Source organism: Apodemus sylvaticus, chromosome 2 (assembly GCF_947179515.1).
Source record: "Apodemus sylvaticus chromosome 2, mApoSyl1.1, whole genome shotgun sequence".
In the NCBI taxonomy this organism is placed as follows: Eukaryota; Metazoa; Chordata; class Mammalia; order Rodentia; family Muridae; genus Apodemus; species Apodemus sylvaticus.
The window spans coordinates 29,851,759-29,870,686 of NC_067473.1; the positions used below are offsets into that span (position 1 = coordinate 29,851,759).

At 38.8% G+C, this 18,928-nt stretch overlaps 1 protein-coding gene across 3 annotated transcripts in view; it reads left to right on the forward strand.

The window, feature by feature from the left end:
• Positions 1-18,928, forward strand: part of Dync1i1 (dynein cytoplasmic 1 intermediate chain 1) — a 305,396-nt gene that overhangs the window by 198,355 nt on the left and 88,113 nt on the right. For all 3 annotated transcript variants that reach the window (XM_052173218.1, XM_052173220.1, XM_052173221.1), the window contains one exon: positions 3,852-3,977. In XM_052173218.1, the coding sequence (XP_052029178.1) occupies positions 3,852-3,977 (126 nt within the window). The remainder of the gene's footprint in view (positions 1-3,851; positions 3,978-18,928) is intronic.

An 18,928-nucleotide genomic window follows, 5' to 3' on the forward strand; every position in this document is an offset into this window, starting at 1 on the left:
TGGAGTTATTCCAAGTTTTATACTCACACCTGAAGATTTGGAGCTAGGAGCTACAGATGAGGAAGAACATACAGTGTTTCTCTTTCTAGATCAGGGTCACTTTATGCAATATACTCTTTCCTTGGTCTATTCATTTACCTGAAAAATTAATGAGTTAATCTTTGTTTTACAACTGAATAATAATTCAGTGTGTATCGACAACATTTTCATGATACCTTCACCAACAGAAGGACATTTAGATTGTTTCTGCTCCCCAACTATAGTGAAAAGGACAGCAATGAACGTGAGTGAACAGGTATCCATGGAAGAGGATGCCTGTTCCTTTCGGCTTATGCCTAGGAGTGGTATAGCTTAATCATAAGGTAAATATTATTTGGTAAATTTATTTTTAGGTTTTTGAGACCTTTCACCATTTTTGCTTCTCAGATGTCCTTCCCAGCTGTCTCATTGAAATATCCACCCCTACTGAGTGTCACTTTTTCTGTCTTCACCCTCAGCACATGTCCATGCCTCTACAGAATCTTGTGATACCTCCCTCCTAGCACCTTGTTTTTTGCTCTAATGTTTGAGCTGGTGTTGTTCCTACATGTGTCATGTCTCCTACCAGCCAAGGGTGAGCTCCTATAGAACAGAAATGTTAACATGAATGATCTTGTCCTATGTTGTACTTAATGGCACATTTCATTTATGCAGGGGACACAGTAGACATACAGGGATGTAAGCCTTTGATCCCAACTGACTTCCACAGGGTTTCTCACACTGTCATTCATGAGCATTATGACTTAGAACTTATCACTTACCTAAGGATTCATCTTCTTTGCCTGTAGAAATGAGTAAACCATTATCTTCTTTATACAGACCTGAGCAAAAAGTGAGTTATGACAGTGCCCAGCTCAGTGCCTGGAACACAAGGTCCACTTAAAGCATGCTGGCTCTATTGTCTCCAGGAAATATTAGATTCTGTTCCTCCTGAAGATATAACTGGGATTGAGAGCAAAGTTAGTAATTTCTGGGTAAAATTTGTCTAAATTAAATATGGGATAATCTAGTCCTTGTGTGTAATTAGGTGACCAGAAAGTTCACAATTGTTCAAAAAGCATAATTTTAAACATTTAAATTTCCGTAATTACTAGGAAACTTGATAATGAGTAAATATGACTAGACATGCTCAAACAAATAGTTTTTTAAAAGAAGTACAAGAAGGCACTTTGAAATCATACCAGTCTGCATTAGATAACATGTAAGTCGGTCCCTTTACACCTTGTAATTCCTCTTATAGAAAACTTCGCCAAAGGCATTTTCCTGGAGTTTTCGCTAACGCACAGCCTGTTTGTTAAAGAAACTTGAAAGCCAAGCAAGTTAAAATATTTTTAGATGGGGGGGGGGGAAAGAAAGAAAAGAAAAGCTGCAAGTGGGTGTGAACGATGAGACCCAGATGTGAAGCTGTGGGATGCTGTTCCAGACACATCTGGCTGCTCTCTGGCCCCTGCGGTAGTGGTGTCAGTGTTTATAGACTTGCCTTTTCACATGTGACATAGTTAAACTTCAGATGGACAGTCTGGAGACTTCTGTGTTTATCTGGATGTTAGTTTCATTGAACGGGCTCTGAATCAAAGGGCTTGCTTAATAGGCTTTGATTCATCTGCTAAGGAGCATTTTCTAATAAAGAATGATGACTTCCCTTGGTGGCCACATCCATGTGTGCTGCAGTGTGCCTCTGTAGCAACCAGTAAGATGCAAGTCTCTATAGTTGAAAGAATGAAGGAGCCACATCGAAGGCTTAGATTTAGTTATGGTTCGTATAAAGGAAAAGTCAAAGTTTACTTTTATATCGAGTATTGTTCAGTCTGAATATATACATAGTATAGCAAACAGGGAGAGAAAACTAGATCACATGTGAGACGAGGTTTATGTGAGCTTTAATAAACCTGTTGTGCACTAGAGCCACCACTGAGAAGCTTAGGTATGAATGGCATGTGTGTGAAATGTTTTCTCACTTGAAAAATGCTCACAAGACTCCTTATCTATTTCTTCATGCTCAGGACAGAGTTCATGTAGGGTGAAAGATGTTTTCAACATCACTTTAAAGCCTTCCTTGTAATTGCATGACTATGCTTCTTACCTTTAAGCATGTAATTATTGTGAGGTTTGATAACAAAGGAATTAATATTCATGCTGATCACAGAGCTACTGAAATAAAAGAGACTTTCTAAGATAAAAATGATGAATTATTCAGTAAACTTTTTTACCTTAACATGTCATGTGTTTGGGTTTATTAAATATGAGTTCAGAGATAAGACAACACAATAACAGCAAGAACATCCTTGTCCTAATACTCAAGGACACTGTGATTTAGGGAAAGACACACGGAGAAAGGAACATAATACACCTGAAGAGTGTTTTAATCGGGGCATAAAATCAAGGATGCTAAGATGCAAGGGAGGAATAAATGTTTGGATTATCTACAGGGCTTAGTATCTTCATCCAGTCTCAAATGTAATGAGGTAAACAACCACAGAAGGGGCTTCCAGTGAGCATGTGATACAGAGGTAGTAGCTATGCGATTCATGGTTAGCTGGTAAGTCTGCGTAGAATGTGTTTTAGAGTGAAAGAAAAAGGCCATAAGACATTAAACAAAAGCAATAGAGAAAAGCAGGCCAAAAAGGATTCTGCATGATTTGCATCATTCCCTTGAAAGCCATGATGAGACATTAGTCGTCATGCTAAGGGTAACTTATCAAATACATTTACATGTTCATCCTGACAATGGTTAAAGAAGGGAGGACGTGGGCACAGGCTATGGAAAGCCTGATATGATTGTGTCTTTTTATCTCTGAACCTACAGTTTGATAATTCCCAGCCTATGAGAACAGCCGCAAATCTGATACCTTCATCAGACAAGAGGTTAATTTTGGTGTCTCTGCCCTAAAGAATGAAAACAAAATATAAATTCAAATTGCATGTACTACGTAGTGATAAACAGCATTTGGGGAAGCAAAAAAAGGAACATGGAAAGATGGAAATAGACTATCGGGTTTGGTCAGTTAGCTGAATACCACACATAAGGCACAAACTTGGTGGAATACAGGGAGAGAGGTAAGCTCTGTAGGAAAGCCAATCCTGCATATTTTCTATGTGTTCCTTCTGGTATTAATAAGTTTTTGTTCGTCCTGATCAAACCCAAGTGAGCAGTCAAATATTAATATATATATAGCTCTTGATATAAATATGTGTGTGTGTGTGTATATATATATATATATATATATGTATATATATATATATATATATATATTCTAGGCTTGATATATCAAGCCTAGAAGACATTTGAAAATTATCAACATATTAAGCTTACAAAAAGCCATTGGCATCTACAGGATAACCTGGCAAGAAGGCAAAAATAAGAGGAAAAAAATAAGAAGAAAGAGAATAGCCTTGTCTGGGAATGTATGTAACAAAAGGAGAATCTGCATGAGTTTTACAAAGGAGCCAAGAAAGAAAAGCAGAACAGAAAGTTGTCATGGAAACCAATATAGAAGAAAGGAGAGGGTAGCCCCAAGTGATTGATTCCAAGGATCTGAGCATGTTTCCAGTTTAGTGACCACGCATGCCCAGGAAAAATGAATGACAGAAAGCAGGGCTTTTGATTTGATATTAAATGTGCCAAGACTTAAAAAGATAGGACCACTTGAAATGTGTAACATACCACACATATGTAGGATAAAAAGATTCTTATGAGCCAGTATTGGTACACACTGATAGACTATGTTGTAGACATGGATGTAGTGGGATGATGAGAAAATTCCTATGCTATCATCCTAATGTGATGAATCCTTGTGACCTCTTTCATTTAGTACCCTGAGCTGATGGTTGCTTCTTATAGCAACAATGAAGATGCTCCCCACGAACCAGATGGAGTGGCCTTGGTTTGGAACATGAAGTTCAAGAAAACCACACCAGAATATGTCTTCCACTGTCAGGTACGAGTCAGCAAAGTAAAAATAATTCCCATCTCCTACCACACCGAACACAGTTCAAGCTGTACTGCATCTGTCTTGGGTTGGGAAGAAGAACTGAGTTTAAAAATGGAATTGTTGACAATTTTGGAAAATTCCCCCACAGTAACCTAATGTTTTTGGAAAGTGGCAACCCTGTTCAAATGGTTAGGAAGCCTGGTTGGGAACTGTGTGTCATTTTCTTTCTATTTAAAACAGCCCCCATGAGGATGAGTTTATAAAGACCTCACACTTATGAAGAAATTGTGGTGTGCCACTTCCTCTGCTTAGGGGCAGCATATGCCAGCCCACCCATGTGGGCAACCCTGAAAGCATTACCAGCTGAGTTCCCTCCTGTCTTGGAAGCACACTTCAATGAATGTTGCCGTTTCTAAGTCTGTAGGTGCCATCTTGTTTTGGAGATAATGATACTTTTGGAGCTGAGTTGGGGGAAGCTTTACCACCAACATTACTTGAATTGTTGAGAAAGGTAGATGCTGTTTCTACTTTGCAAGTGCAGATTGTATCAGAGGGTTGGGGGTGGTTTGCTCCTTGATTCTAATGACATGTGACTTCCTTTCTGTTTGACACACTGGCACTGAAATTAGGCCACACGCGCATGCATTCCACTTTGTTCTATTGCCACTTTGCCCGAATGGCAGGCCTTAGTGTAGGCCAGCATACCAACCCCTTTATTAATGAGATTATGCATAGGAAAATGGAAAGCATGCATTCTATCTCGAAATTTCAGTTCCTCAAATATTAGAATTTGAATATTCTAATTCAAATGCCTCTGAATACACATATCTAAAGAGACTGTGAGGTAAATCTACTTCTCTCATCCTAGGAAGCCTTGCGCCATGTTATATCTAAGACCCGAGTATCTTTTTGAACTGAAATATGTTTACACTTTAGAACATTATCAGATATAATTTGAGGAACAGGAGCTGCTGGAAGAAAGGCCTAGCTTCAACGTGATTGAGTAACCTCTAACTCTGCCCATGTTTTTCTAATTTGCTATCTCACAAACGACTTAACAAGAAGTCTAAGCCTGCATAGTAAATAACCTTTATTTTCTGAACCTTTGAAATGAGAACAGTTTTTTTCTTTTCCTTTGTTTTCTTTCTTTTTTTTCTTTTTTTGAAAGATTATCAAGTTTGTCAGCCTGATAGGCTCTTTTTGTAAACATAGAAGCACAAAATTCTAATTCCATTCAGTTTTAAGGGTTTGCTGAATTGCCAGGAAAATACTATAGGGCTTATGGGATAAGGAAAAGCACATTTTTGAAAGCCAGGGCCTTTTAAACTGTTTTGATATACAGAAAGCATATCTTTAATTTTAAAACTCCAAGAAGCAGCCCATGCTGTTTCAGTCAATGCTTATGATGTTTATCATAAGTTTTCTAATTATATTAACTGAGTACTGGTGGCCTGTGGCAATAATGGGTAATATGGTTAATACTCACAATATTATATAGTAAACAAGCCAATGGGATCATGGTAACACTGAATAAAGAAGACCAAGTCTTTGACATTATCAGAATCTTTTAATTATTTGTTTTGTCAGGTCACAGAGCTAATACCAGCATTGGCTGAGCCAAGCATCCTTTCTGCCTTCTCATGGTGGCTTGGGTATCATTTACTAAAGACTTAAATGATCATTCAGATTTAGTTTTAGTTTCTCATTTAGATGATCCCATATATGTGCTTTCAAAGAGAATATGGTCCTGATATTATTTTATTTTATTAAAATCCAGAAGTTATGTGAATAAGCAAAATAAAGTCACATAAGAGTTATGAAAATATGTTGAATAAAACTTCTTCATCTTGGTGCTGGAGAGCTGGCTCATAGGTTAAGGGCATTTGCTATTCTTGCAATGGATCCTGTTTCAAGTCCCAGCATTCACTTGGAGGCTCTCCACTCTCTTAGGCACCAGGCATGCATGTGGTGTACAGATATACAGATGGATAAAGCACTCATGCACACAAAATAAAACCTAACTCTAAACAAATAAATAAATGTAACTCTATAGATTCTTAGGTGAACAAAAGAAAACCTAAAAGCAAAACGTATCTCTTCATCCCCCAAATTGTTCCTACTGTCCTTAATTCATCAGGCAACCAGAAGCAGAAATGACAATTTTAATCTCTGTCTGTTATCCTCTGGAATATTTAGGATTCTATCCAAACTGAGTAATTTGATCATCATACTGGTGCTGAAAACTTGTAAAGACTCTTAAACTTTAGTTATCAAGTCAAAACTATCTAATTTAGCTACATGTGCATCTGAAGATATCTAATAGCAGAACTATGCTCTCAAATATAAAATAGGCAGTTTGTGAAAGTGACCTAGATATCCATAAAAGACTCATTTAGGAAATCACATTTTAAAAAGCATCCTACCTGCAGGATGCAGTTATACTAGACTGTCTAGTGTGGGCCATAATTTAGCAGAGCTTAAGCATTCTAACTAACACAACTACAAGGACCAAGCTGTAGAGCCAGTTTTCCCAAAGGTGAAAAGAGTGAGCTCCAAGCCCCTGAAAGGAAGGAGATAATGAGAGAAACGACACTCAGTTCTCTACATCCTCTGGTTCTGTGTGCATGAAGTCAACTCTCTATAGCCTGAGAATATCTGAAAATAAACCACATCTACCAAACACACACATACTTTTTGTCGCTATTCTCTGAAAAAATATAGCAATAAGATGTATGCCATTTGTTATTGCATTAGTTATTGCAAATAGTCTAGAGAATCCTTTAAGCATACAGGGAGATATGTGCAAGTTGTATGTACATATTACGCCCTTTCACATAAAAATTTGTGCATCTGCAGAAGGTTAAAGGAAGGAAGGTTCTAAAACTAGTCCCCAGCAAGGATACTGAGGCACAGCTCTTTCTAAAGATTCCAGGGTATATTAGGCAGAGTTTTGTTGGTTTTATTTTCCAAGGAAAATAGAACCAATAGGAAATATATATCAGATGTTCAAGAGCTAAAGGTATCCTTTGAAAGGAAGAAGAGAGTGACTTTTAAATGAATTTGTTCATAAATTTGGAGGGTGGGCAAGCCTAGAATATATAGAACTGGCCAGAAGGTGAAAATTTAGGTAGTGGTGGATGCTGTGGTCCTGAAGCTGAAATCTGTAGGACAGGCCAAGGTATAAGAACTTCCATGCTGCCAATAGAATCAGTTTTTCTTTGGAGAACTCCAGCTTCCTCTCTGAGGCCTTCAGCAGATTAGATGAAGCCTCTCTCATTACTAAAGATAATCTGCGTTATTCAACCTTTACTAGTTTACGTATTAATCAGGTCTAAAACATGCTTCCCACTCACATCTAGACTACTGTTTCATCCATAAACTGGAGACCAAAGGGTAGGCAAGTAGACATAAAGTAAATACTTTGCTTTCATCCAAAGCAACCCAGGAAACTAGCATCTGTCATGTCTTCTATAGTCAAGCTAATGACAAGTCACTTTTGGATAGCAAGCAGATAAGTTCATCGGGAAAGCTTAACTTGAAGAGACTATGAGTGTCCCTTGCAGATGACAAAACACATATGTGAGATCGTGGGGATCATGTCTATGGTACATATACAAGTGTTGGGAATCTATTCTTTAAACTTTTTTTTTTTACCGTAAGCTCTCAGTGGCTGCAGACTAGAAACTGGCTCCAAAGAATGATGAAACAAGATAAGTATCCATGGATGAAAAAACTAAATTGAAATCAGTTGGCATTTCCTCCAAAGACTGCATCCCGGGTCATTCTGTACCAGTAAGGGTTGAAACCGCGTGTAGGTGTGTGACCTTCTGCCGTGGAGGAAGGAGCTTGGATAGAGAAGAAATGAAGCAAGCGAGCCTTTACCTTGACTTTACCTGACTGTCACAGACACCTGGGTGACTTTAAAATGACTGATGCCTGGGTTGCATCCTCAGAAATTACCTTAAGAATTCTTGATCCCTCGATTCAATTCTGTGAAATCCTGGTATACCTTTGTCTGTGGGGGTCAATGGGCGAGCACTAGACCTATAGCAGATTATCAAAGCTTTCTCCCTGGCAACCTGGCACTCTATTGGATTATGATTATCTTCTAACCTGACAGGGAAATTTAGAGAGCCAACCGAACTCAAATCAATGTGGGAAATCCGGCATGGTAGCACACTCCTACAATCTAGCACTCTGAGTATATGTGGGTAATGTGGGTACATTATTTTTTTTTTTTTAGGTCCAAGCCAGCAAGTGCTATAAAACAAATAAAAGTCACATATATCTGAGTAAGCAAATGCCCTCTGTTGCAATTTATGGCTTCTCTCCTGTTCTGACTTTCTGACTTTTGACAAATTTCGTTTGTTAAAGCCGGTACTTTTGGGATACTAGATCACCAAAACCAAGTCAGTTGAATTCTTCTCTCTCTCTCTCTCTCTCTCTCTCTCTCTCTCTCTCTCTCTCTCTCTCTCTCTCTCTCTCTCTCTCTCTCTTCTCTTTCTCTCCCTCTGCTAGGGTATTTTACAGTGATGATACTGCCTTCATTGTAGCCAATAGTTTCTTGTAAATCTCCATTGATCCTTCACATGTTTCTGCTACATAATTGCAAAAGAAATCCCGGGTGGCTCATAAAACCATTGTTTCAGGAAACAAGCTTCCAGTCCTCTTCCTTCTGCAAGGCCTGATGAGTTTTCAGCCTCGTCATGCAAAGCTTTCGTATGGAAGCTTGTTTTCTCTGTTGTGAGTTGCCAGGCCAAATACTTTCTCCCTCCATGGGCGGCTTCGTGTGTCTCGTACACTAAATTTTTCATGTGGGCACTGGGCCTGCATTTTCTATTTTCATTTCAATAAAAGCTGTCTATACTTGGAAAATATCGGTGCGTTCTGCATAGAAATCAGCCACGCGGCCCCATCACAGTCTGGCAGCGATCCTGCTGCCTTCTGTAGTGGCTTCACACACTCTCATTAGATTATATGTCTGGCCACCCTGCATTGCTTACCCTGGTGTGGTCGTTCTCTTTAAAACGGAATGAAAAGAATCAGAAATATATATATATATATATATAATATATATATATATATATATATATATATATATATATATATATATATCTTAGAATTATTTGCATCGAAGTAAGTAAAAAGTGCTTTATTTAGTGGCTTAGCATGGTCAGAGGATTTTCTTTCGTCTTTTTCTTTCTTTTCCTGTTTTTCCTGATGTGGCTTCTTTGTTCAGGGCCTCACATCTTTTTTTCAGGATCTTCTGGCAATTGCCTGCAACTGACCGTGGCTAGCCCTCCACGGTTTGGGGAGGAAAGCAAAACTCATAGACGCAGGGTGATATCAGTTGACCTTACTGGTGCCAGTGTTAAAAACCCTCAGTTATATTTTTTTCCTATGTGTGGCTTCACTTCTCATTAAGATTCTACAAAGATTACAGATAGAGGGGAACTGGTGGCCTCCGCTGCCCAGCCTTTGGGTCTGCTGAGGTTTCCAGTGACCTCAAAGAGAGTTCTACTTGTAAGGAGTAATGCTAAACCAGGATAGTGCCTGGACTGCTGCAGCCAAAAGAGGAAGTCAGATACTGCAGCTCCATCCCTAGTTGACAATAGAGCTTGCTGATCCTCTGCAAGTCCTGCTGGCCTTGGTATGCTCCCTGGTCCTATAAAGAGGCCTTTTCTAGCCTCTGGCAGGATTGTGAGGTACATTTCTGTTGGGTCCATTTCCCAACAAATTATGTCTCTCCTTCAACCCAGACTGAGATTCTTAGTCCAAATCTATAAAGCAACATTGTATAAAAAGTTGTTGGACACAGAGCTCTAAATGAATTTCAATTTCTTTTCTAAAGTATATTTTAACCAATACATATTAGAATATGACTTATGGTTTATATAACTTTAAGTTAATATGAAAGGATTAACTTTCTTAGGAACAACCTGAGAGAACTATTTTTAAGCAATTCACTTGATTTGCTTAAAAGGCTCTTATTAGCAACCAGAAAGGAAAAGGCAAAAGAATAGAAGATTCTTTGAAGATCTCTGCTTCATAGGCATTGTAAGTTCCTGCCATCCCCAACACACATTATAGGTGCTGTGTAATGGGAAAATCAACTCCATGGATAAGAACATGCAGGCCAAGGAGATATCCAGTTTCTAGATAAGATGTTTGATACACCCAAGTCACCAAACAGAAGAGGAGCTCTTCTGTAACTATGAAACACAGTTCATAGTACAGTTATGAAAAAATTAAAAATTACCTCTAAGAAGAACATGATGAAATAATTAACTCTTAATCGAAAAAAGAGAAAAAACAACAACAAAACAAAACACTATTATGTCAGGGGTTGGATGAGAGAAACAGGCCTAATTTGCTTTAAATGTGCAGGCTGACATGAAATGCAGACATGAGAAAACACTTCTTTTATGCAACTGATAGAAGCTTGCGCTAGACAGTGGTTCTTATTAAAGGAAGCAGCAGTCACTCCCTTCTCCATTTGGCCCAAAGAGCTAGAAGCAGAAAATCCGCGTTGCCAGCTTTCATTCATCACCTCCCCTCTTCTTGGGTCTTCTCCAAAGGGTAAGTGACACATGGACGAGGCACTGAGGACGCAAAGGCAGGTGGATAAGTGTGAGGCCAGCCTGGTCTGTATAGCAAGTTCCAGGTCAGCCAGGGCTACACGGTGAGAATCTAACTGCAAACAAATAATGCAAGGAGTAGAATTAGACATTGAGATAGATTTGGGAAAGATAGATTGTTGCATCGGTTATAGAAAAAAGAAGGAATCCAAGGTGATTCCTCATCTGAACACAGCAGTAAAGCGCTGTGAATATGTTCATGAATGCTGATTACCAACAAGTAGTGACTGACTCGATGCTGCTGTAAAATAATCATATAGCTTTTGAGCAAACTGTTTTTAAATAGATTCTTCATCTTGATATAGCACAGGTCAAGCTGAAACTTTCTGTTATGATAACTAAAGGTGTCCCATGAATACCTATTTATGATAATAAAGGTGTCCCATTAATGTGCATATAAGCATCTAGATGTGGCACCAGGATTGTATATGGCATCCATTCTCCTAAATGTCCTTCCCTCTTCTTCCTTCTTTGTACAATAGCCCCCTTGATGAGATTTTCTTCATCTGTGCTTCAAGGAATTACCCCCCTGAATAGTTAGTTGGTCCTGGCAGTCACAATGAGCAGGCAGTATGAATAACGTCTCTGGCCTGTGACATCTACATTTGTCATCACTACCCTGGCTCCTCAGTAACTATTCACCAAGTCAGAGAAACCTTGATTTGGGTATGGAGCTGAGGAAGAGTATTCTGAGTGGCCCAGGATTAACGAGGATAAGGGATACACTTCGTAAGATAACTGGGATGACAAAATACAATAGACATGCCAGCAAGACACTTCAGCAGATAAAGATTCTTCAGTTGAATTACCTGAGTTTCACCCTCAGGGCCCTCATCATGGCTAGAAAAAACCAACTCCAAAACGTTGTTCTCTAGTACCACAAAAGCACTAGGGTATGCATGTACATGAATACACACACATATGTGCATGAGCACACATGCACACACACATGCACACACACTATGTGTACGCATGTGCAGCTCTTCTTCCACCATCTGAGGTCACAGAAAGACTGCCAGCTCTCAGATGCTTCTTTCAATAACGCCGATCCTATTTTATTAGAACCTTATTTTGTGAGCTCATGACTTTGAAGCATGCACCATTACCCAATGTCATCCCATTCATCATTAGAGCATGAGAACAATGCATTTAGAGGACCAGGGACACAGGTCAGCCCACAACAAAACCTGGAAGAACATTGCATTTTCTTCATTCGCTAATATTACAAAGTTCCATGGGAAGAAATTTAAACCTAGCTAAACACCCTTAGTCTCTTAGCCATCACCTTGAAAAGGGTTTGAAAATTCATCTATTTATTCAACGAACTTTTACGGGATACTCACCATAGCCATTCTCACAAGGCAACAGTTGGTTGGGATTCAGAAGTAGCTGTCCCTTTTCCATAAAAAACTTTCTGATCTACTTGCTCTTCACCAGAAAGCACCTGGCCTACGCTCTTCAGTTATAGGAGTTGTTTGGACCCTGTCAGTGTTGACTAGGCTAATTTATGTGCCCTTTTGATGCACATGTCAAGGAAAGAGAAGCACAAAACAAGCCCAGAATCCCCGCATCCCAGACATTTAACCATTGCTTTTCAGACTTTAAGTATATATATATATATATATATATATATATATATATATATATATATATATATATACACTTAAGTACGTGTATATGGGCTACAAAGCCCGGAATTACAATTTACATCTGTTACTTACAAACTACCTTGGGCAAATCAAAGGCTTGTTAATGAAACTGAAATCAGTCAGCACATATAAAATGCTTGTATGGGACACACTTTAAGAGTCCAGTGGATAGCAGCTACAGTTATTACTTAAGGTACAAGAATAAGTTTCCAAATCTGTAATAATCTGTATTTGCTGCCTAAATGGCCTGGGCTCAGAGGTGTCTATGCAGCATGTCTTTAGTTTCTGAATGGGAAAGGTTGTGACTGAGGGGCTCCAAGAGAAAGAATTAAGGCAGCCAGGCAGCAGTGAATATGGGAAAAAAAACACTTTTACTATGAGGGCAGAATGAACTAACTAGTAACTGGCAGGGACACCTGGATTTCAGTGGATTAAAGGCCATGCCAGCTGTTACTCCTGGCACATGCTAGATATGCATCCATTTTTGTTGGGTTGTTGGGGGGGGTTCTTTATTGTTATTGTTATTTTCTGTTTTGAATTAACTTCTCATACTAATGCCCTCAGCTTTATAAAGGAAACTCATAGCTCATGTGGCTGTCTGGAGTCCCGTGTAGAGGAGGCTGGCTATTTGCCATCTTTTCTAGAGATGAACATATGCGTGGACACTCTTGAACATTTTCTTTATCCTTATTTAGGTACGCAGGGTCAGGTTTAAAAGCGTGTCAGCAGTATCACGTGATCTCAGGAGGACAGTGTTCTCCCTCAGAGGTCTATAGGAGACAGAAATAGAATCACCTCGATCATCTATTGCTAAAATGCACCTTCTCTTGCTCTCTCTCTCTCTCTCTCTCTCTGTGTGTGTGTGTGTGTGTGTGTGTGTGTGTGTGTGTGTGTGTGCATGAGCTACCTAATATCAGCAGAGGAAGTGTTCAGTTTGCATCCCTCTCCCATTACTAATAAACGAATATTCTGGTATTTCCCCAGCCACATGGGCATTCACACAGTTTTATCACAAGAGTTCAGGCAGGGGAGTGCCTCAGAGGTATGGCCATTGGTACCTTGCCCCTGCTAAGGCAAATAGCACCCCACTCACATGCCTGCAATTAAACTCATAAACAAGGAAGGAGGACAAAGACAGAAGGTGGGAGAGAGAAGGGGTGAAGAGAGGAGAGTGGAGAGGCAACTTTGGGGAAGGAGCATTACACATTTGTGTGAAATCCTGAAAGACTCAATTTTTAAAAGAACTTGACTTTTTAAACTGAGCATTTGCTAACAAAGAGAACTAGTAGAAATAGAATTATCATCTTTACTTCCAAGAAAAGCCTTCTACCCTTTGTTATAACAAGGAGTCTATATTTTGTTCTTCCCACGTGCATTCTGATTACTAGTGTTGCAAAGGCATGCTTATTCCCAGCTAAAGAATTTAGCACAGTGTTGTTTTTCTCTTGAGTCAAAGATTTAAATTGGTTTCTTTGTGCTTGATCGTAAGCTGAAAAAGTGAGGTGTGCCTGGATTGGTTATTTTTAACCACAGTATCCTCAAAAAGATTGTTTGTCTTGTATATTAAAATCGTCATTGGAACCGTCATCTACGAATTTTACTTTCTAATTCCAAAGCTGGTATGTTTTCTGCACTTAACCTTTTAAAAAGTAATTGCAGTGCCTGTGACAATTAGCTTCGTTAGTAAGCAGTGCACCCTTGCTTATCCTGTAAGCGCATCCTTGGTTATGTGGAGTACAAGTGAGGTCAAATACGAGCATGCCTTATATATAGTAAAAGCTTTTGTCTCTTTAAAAGAAGTTCTGAAATATGCAGAGAATGGGACACAAGTGCCCTGTTCATATATATACATGCACGCAAAGGCAACCAAGACTCCAAAATCCCAGTCAAAAGCTATATTTCTTAAAAGAGAATTATAGTCATGTTGATAGTTGGCCAAAACCTCAAGCAGGGACAGAATCCGCAGAGTGTCCTGAGAGGGATGCCTTTGCAGAGCCACGCCTTGCCAGATGGTTCAGATTAGAGATGTTTAAAAGCACATGGCAGCCTTAGTTTGGTTTAGAATTCATAGTTAATTCAGTAGATAGAATAATGCAAATTTGAAACCCTATCCCGTGTATCAGAAAAACCATCAAATCTTATGATTGCTCTTAGGGGAGGTTGGTATGTAATGTGTTGATTTTTAAATGATCTAATTGAAATAGTAAAATTAACCAAGAAGGCTTAAAAGGGATTAAAATAAGAGAACTCAAGTAAAAGCTCTCCCCTCTGGCCAAGAGTTATTCCTTTAAGCTGTCATATCCAATCAATTTGTATGGGATACGACGACCAATTGTCATTTCCTGAGATAGACTATGCATAGAGGTCATGTTTCAGAGGCAGCATGAAAAAATGGAAAAAATAATTTTGGTGCATGATGCCAAAAGAAACCGAAATGTCCTTAAAGACCATAAAGTGCTGCCTAGACCCCCTCACCTTTCTAATAATAGCAGAGAAATAGCTTATGCAGGAGGTTTTCCTTGGGCTTTTTCGGCTCTTCCTCCTGCAGCCTCTTAATCCTCACTGTCCACATCCTGGTGCCTAAAATCTACTGCACCACCCCTGAGCCCATGGCTGGCCAGCCTGCGAGCTGCACGTCAGAAAGGTCTCTGGGAGAACTGTGTTAATTCCGGATGTAGATCTCCATGTGCAATATGTACAGAACAAGTGAAAGCACGCAGCTCAGATGCTCCAACTGCGGCCAAAGCTGTGTTCACTCAAGGACACGGGCTGCTAGTTCCCTAGAGCAGTAACACGTTCCGAGGCTTTCCAAGCATCAAAACTGGAGCTGTGGTTTTTAATAGCTAAATAGAGCTTTACAATGAAAACAAATGTGTTTCTCCAGCAGCAGGGATGCACACAGAGAGAAAGATGGAGGGAGGCTGAGAGACTCCCTCATGCTTGTACAGAATCCATTGAGCTCACACACATTTTATTTGTATTTTTTAATTAACGTAGAATTACTCATATTAGTGAGATGGAGTGTGTTACTGTCAGAACTTGTGTACACTGTTTAATGATCAAAACAGGGAAGTCAGCGCATGCTCCCCTTCTATATACCCCTCTCTGCAGTGAGATTGTTCGCCATTCCCTTGGCTGCTACTTGGACAATTTTCAATACCCTATTATAATCAGTTTCCCTTCTTTAAGCCATAACATCAGAACATATTTCTTCATGCTTTAATCTTGTACAGTTAACCAGTCTTTCTCTATTCCCATCCCCATCTCTCTATCCTCATCATGAATATTATTACTCCTTATTCTTATATTAGAGAATCTCAGCTTCTAATCAAATAGGATATATAGATATATAGAGAGATATACATTTAGATATAGATATAGATGTACATGTACAGATGTATAGATGTACAGATGTACATACACACACACACACACACATATATATGTGTGTGTGTGTGTGTGTGTGTGTGTGTGTGTGTGTGTGTGTATACCAGCATAATAGTTGGATATAGAATTTTATTGTTTTATCTTCTGGTTGTGTCTTCAATACTTGGGGATGGAAGGTGATTGATCAGGAAGATACAACCATTTGAGAGAGCTCATGTGTTTCTTCCAGTTTTTTTTTTTTTTAACACTAAGCCAACCTCTCACAATTTAACTGCTGAAAAAGACTTGCTTTGAGAGAAGAGACTCATAAGAAAGGACACCAGCTATGTGTGCCCTCTTCCCAAGCCACACCTCTGATCATGACTTTGGTTTTCTGGTGGCATATCATTCAATACACTTGGTCTAGTCCACGATAGCTCAGCTGATTCTCAGAACTAGACTGTTCACTGGTGGAAAACACAAACCTCTTGCCATTCAAGCCCCGCAATGGGCTTGCTCCCTGGTAAATGTCTACTGGGGCCAAGTTCTAAACAATATCATGACTCTGGATAGATAACAAGGAGAAAGGCAGCTGCTTCTTAAATCATATATGATTCACTGCAGGGAAGGAGGACAGTGTAATCAAATTGGTTTTTAAACATAATCACAACCTCTAAATTGTTCTTATTATGAATGAGAATGTTCATTATGTCTGTTTCTCTAGTGTGATATCTGACACTTTGGTATATTGTTAAGTATAATATTATGTGAAAAACCTGAACTTGTGAATCAAATGTTGGGATTCTGCCTACGTTAATCAAGATTTGAGGATATGTTGTTATGTATCTAATAACCAGTGATTGTGGCAAAAAACTATTTTTTCACATTATTCATTTAGGCACCAAGTACTCACTTTTTATCATATATAAAAGAATGACAGCTCTCCTTTGTTATCCAATAAGTACATCACAGCTAGGCAGATAGTACTTGTTGCAGAGAGAATATGTGAATTCTCAGTCCCATATTATTTGAAATCAAGCTGAATTTAAAAAAAAAAACTTTAGGTTTTTTACATGTTGTTCATATTGTGGGCATTCACCTTGTATTGAGAGTGCTGGGTATTACCTACAAATGAAATTAATCAGAGCCATACATATTCTGAATTGCTGTTCCTTGCCTCAAAAATCTTTTAAATCAAGAGTTGGAAGGAAAGAAGCTTGTAAACTATATGTTGTTATCTTATAGCTAGAGCACTACCTGCAATTAATGTTTGCATTCAAACTTCTGATACAACAGATTGCTTCAAAATAGGATTCGTTAGGAAATAAAAGAGAAACTGGTCACAGCTTTACAGGGTTCCCTGTGGAAGTGAGCACCAGAGGTTTCCAAACGAAAGTTCCTGAACATTTGGAAAAGTCTTTGGCTCCTCCTGAAATTAACATATTTGAAAATTAGCATATTTTATTAAGCAGAAAATCTGGAATAGTGAACTTTGTATGTATGCAACTCGTGGGAGCCCAGCATGAAGAGCTGATGTGCTTCTCTGGCAGCAAGAGGATATGTGTGCCCTTAGAGAAAAATAGGAGAGAGAATTGAGAGACTCTAAACTAATGTCCAACTTGCCCCAAATAGAACACTCTCAGGGCTGAGGAGATGGCTCAGCCAGGAAGAAGCTTTGATGCTCTTTCAAAGGTCCTGAGTTTGGTTCTCAGCACCCACATATAGCAGCATACAACTGCCTGTGATTGCAGCTTTGAGTGACTCAGTGTCCTTTTGTCCTTAAAGTCCTCCGTGAATATTGCATACTAATATACACACACAAATACACACAAACAATATATGAAAACACATTTTTAAAAAAAATTACAGACAAATGAAACTCTAAGTCTCCATTCAGAATTTCTTTAAAAAAAATAGACAATTCGTTTTGATTATCTACTTTTCATAATCTAGAGACAAAAGATGACATGAAAAAAGTTGATATACGAAATACATCAGAGTTCTTTTATGCCTATAGCCTCATTCCTTAGACCCTGAACTTTCTTCTCTTGGGAGCTGAGCCAGAGGATTCACATCCATCTCACTAATGCAGTAGCCAGTACCACCTGTGATCCCACTGCAAGGCCAGACCAAAAAGAAAGGCAGCCTGCTGAGCTGCTGAGATCCACATGTAAAAAGCCAGTGTGCTTATTATTGCATCGGGAAATGCGCTGCTGGCACGGCTGATCTGACAGGGCTGGAATCCCAGGCAGCAGGGATGCCATGAACAACCAATCGAGATTCCTAAAATATGTTTAATTGGGGTACCTCTCCTTTAAAATACCTCCTGATTCTAAGTCCACATCCCGATTTGCCCAGTCTTGTTATCATTTTCTGCTTGCTGTTCTGAATTAATCCTTTGAGGTAGTCATTCCTCAGAAAGAAAGTAAAAAGAAAAATGACAAGAGAGATGCAGAGTTGGGAATGTGAATGAAAGAGAATGGGAGAAGGCCAAGGGAAGGGGTCATTAACTGGAGTCTGCTTTCAGGAGCTGAGTTGTCTGGGCCACAGGAGAACAGAGAGGCAGAGGAAGAAGAGAAATAGATGCCAACGGCCCTCCAAAGGTCATTTGCTAGCACACCCTGGAAAAGAATGAAAATTACTCTTTGCAGTAAAGCTCAGTTTACAGATTATTTTGATTCTCCGGTCGTACTTCATCTCAAAGAGTTGGTATAATCCAAAAAGTGGTTAAAGTTATTAAAACAGTTTCCATAGTAGAAAATTAAATGATTTTATTAACTGTCAAAGTCAGTGTTAAACGGAGATAATTTGAATTATATTTCATATAGTGATCATGTCATCAGGATGTCTAAATATTCTCTGTGAAAGTAATAATCCTTGATTTTGACTTCTCATCAACAGAAAACTGACAAAAGGTTAGGAGTATTAGCAACCATCTATATTATTTGTAAAATCTAAACAGGAGAATAGATTTGGGAGGAATATTAATGTAAACATGCTTTCCACCTTGGAAAAATTAACCCTTTAGGATACTTTCTAGACTTTTTTCTTTGACAAATTTTTTGTTTCAAAAGACCATGAAACTATTACAAATACTTTATGTATATTTAAAAGTGAAGCAGCAGTAATTTATGCAATAGCTTATGCTAGTCTATTTGAAAGCAGTAAATATCTTAACAAATATAAGAAGGACAACTCAGCAACATAGTATACTGCTTCAAATCACAAGATTCATTATCTGTGTAGCATGCATATGCATGATTTATTCATGATCTATCTGTTGTCTACCTATCCAATCTCAGTT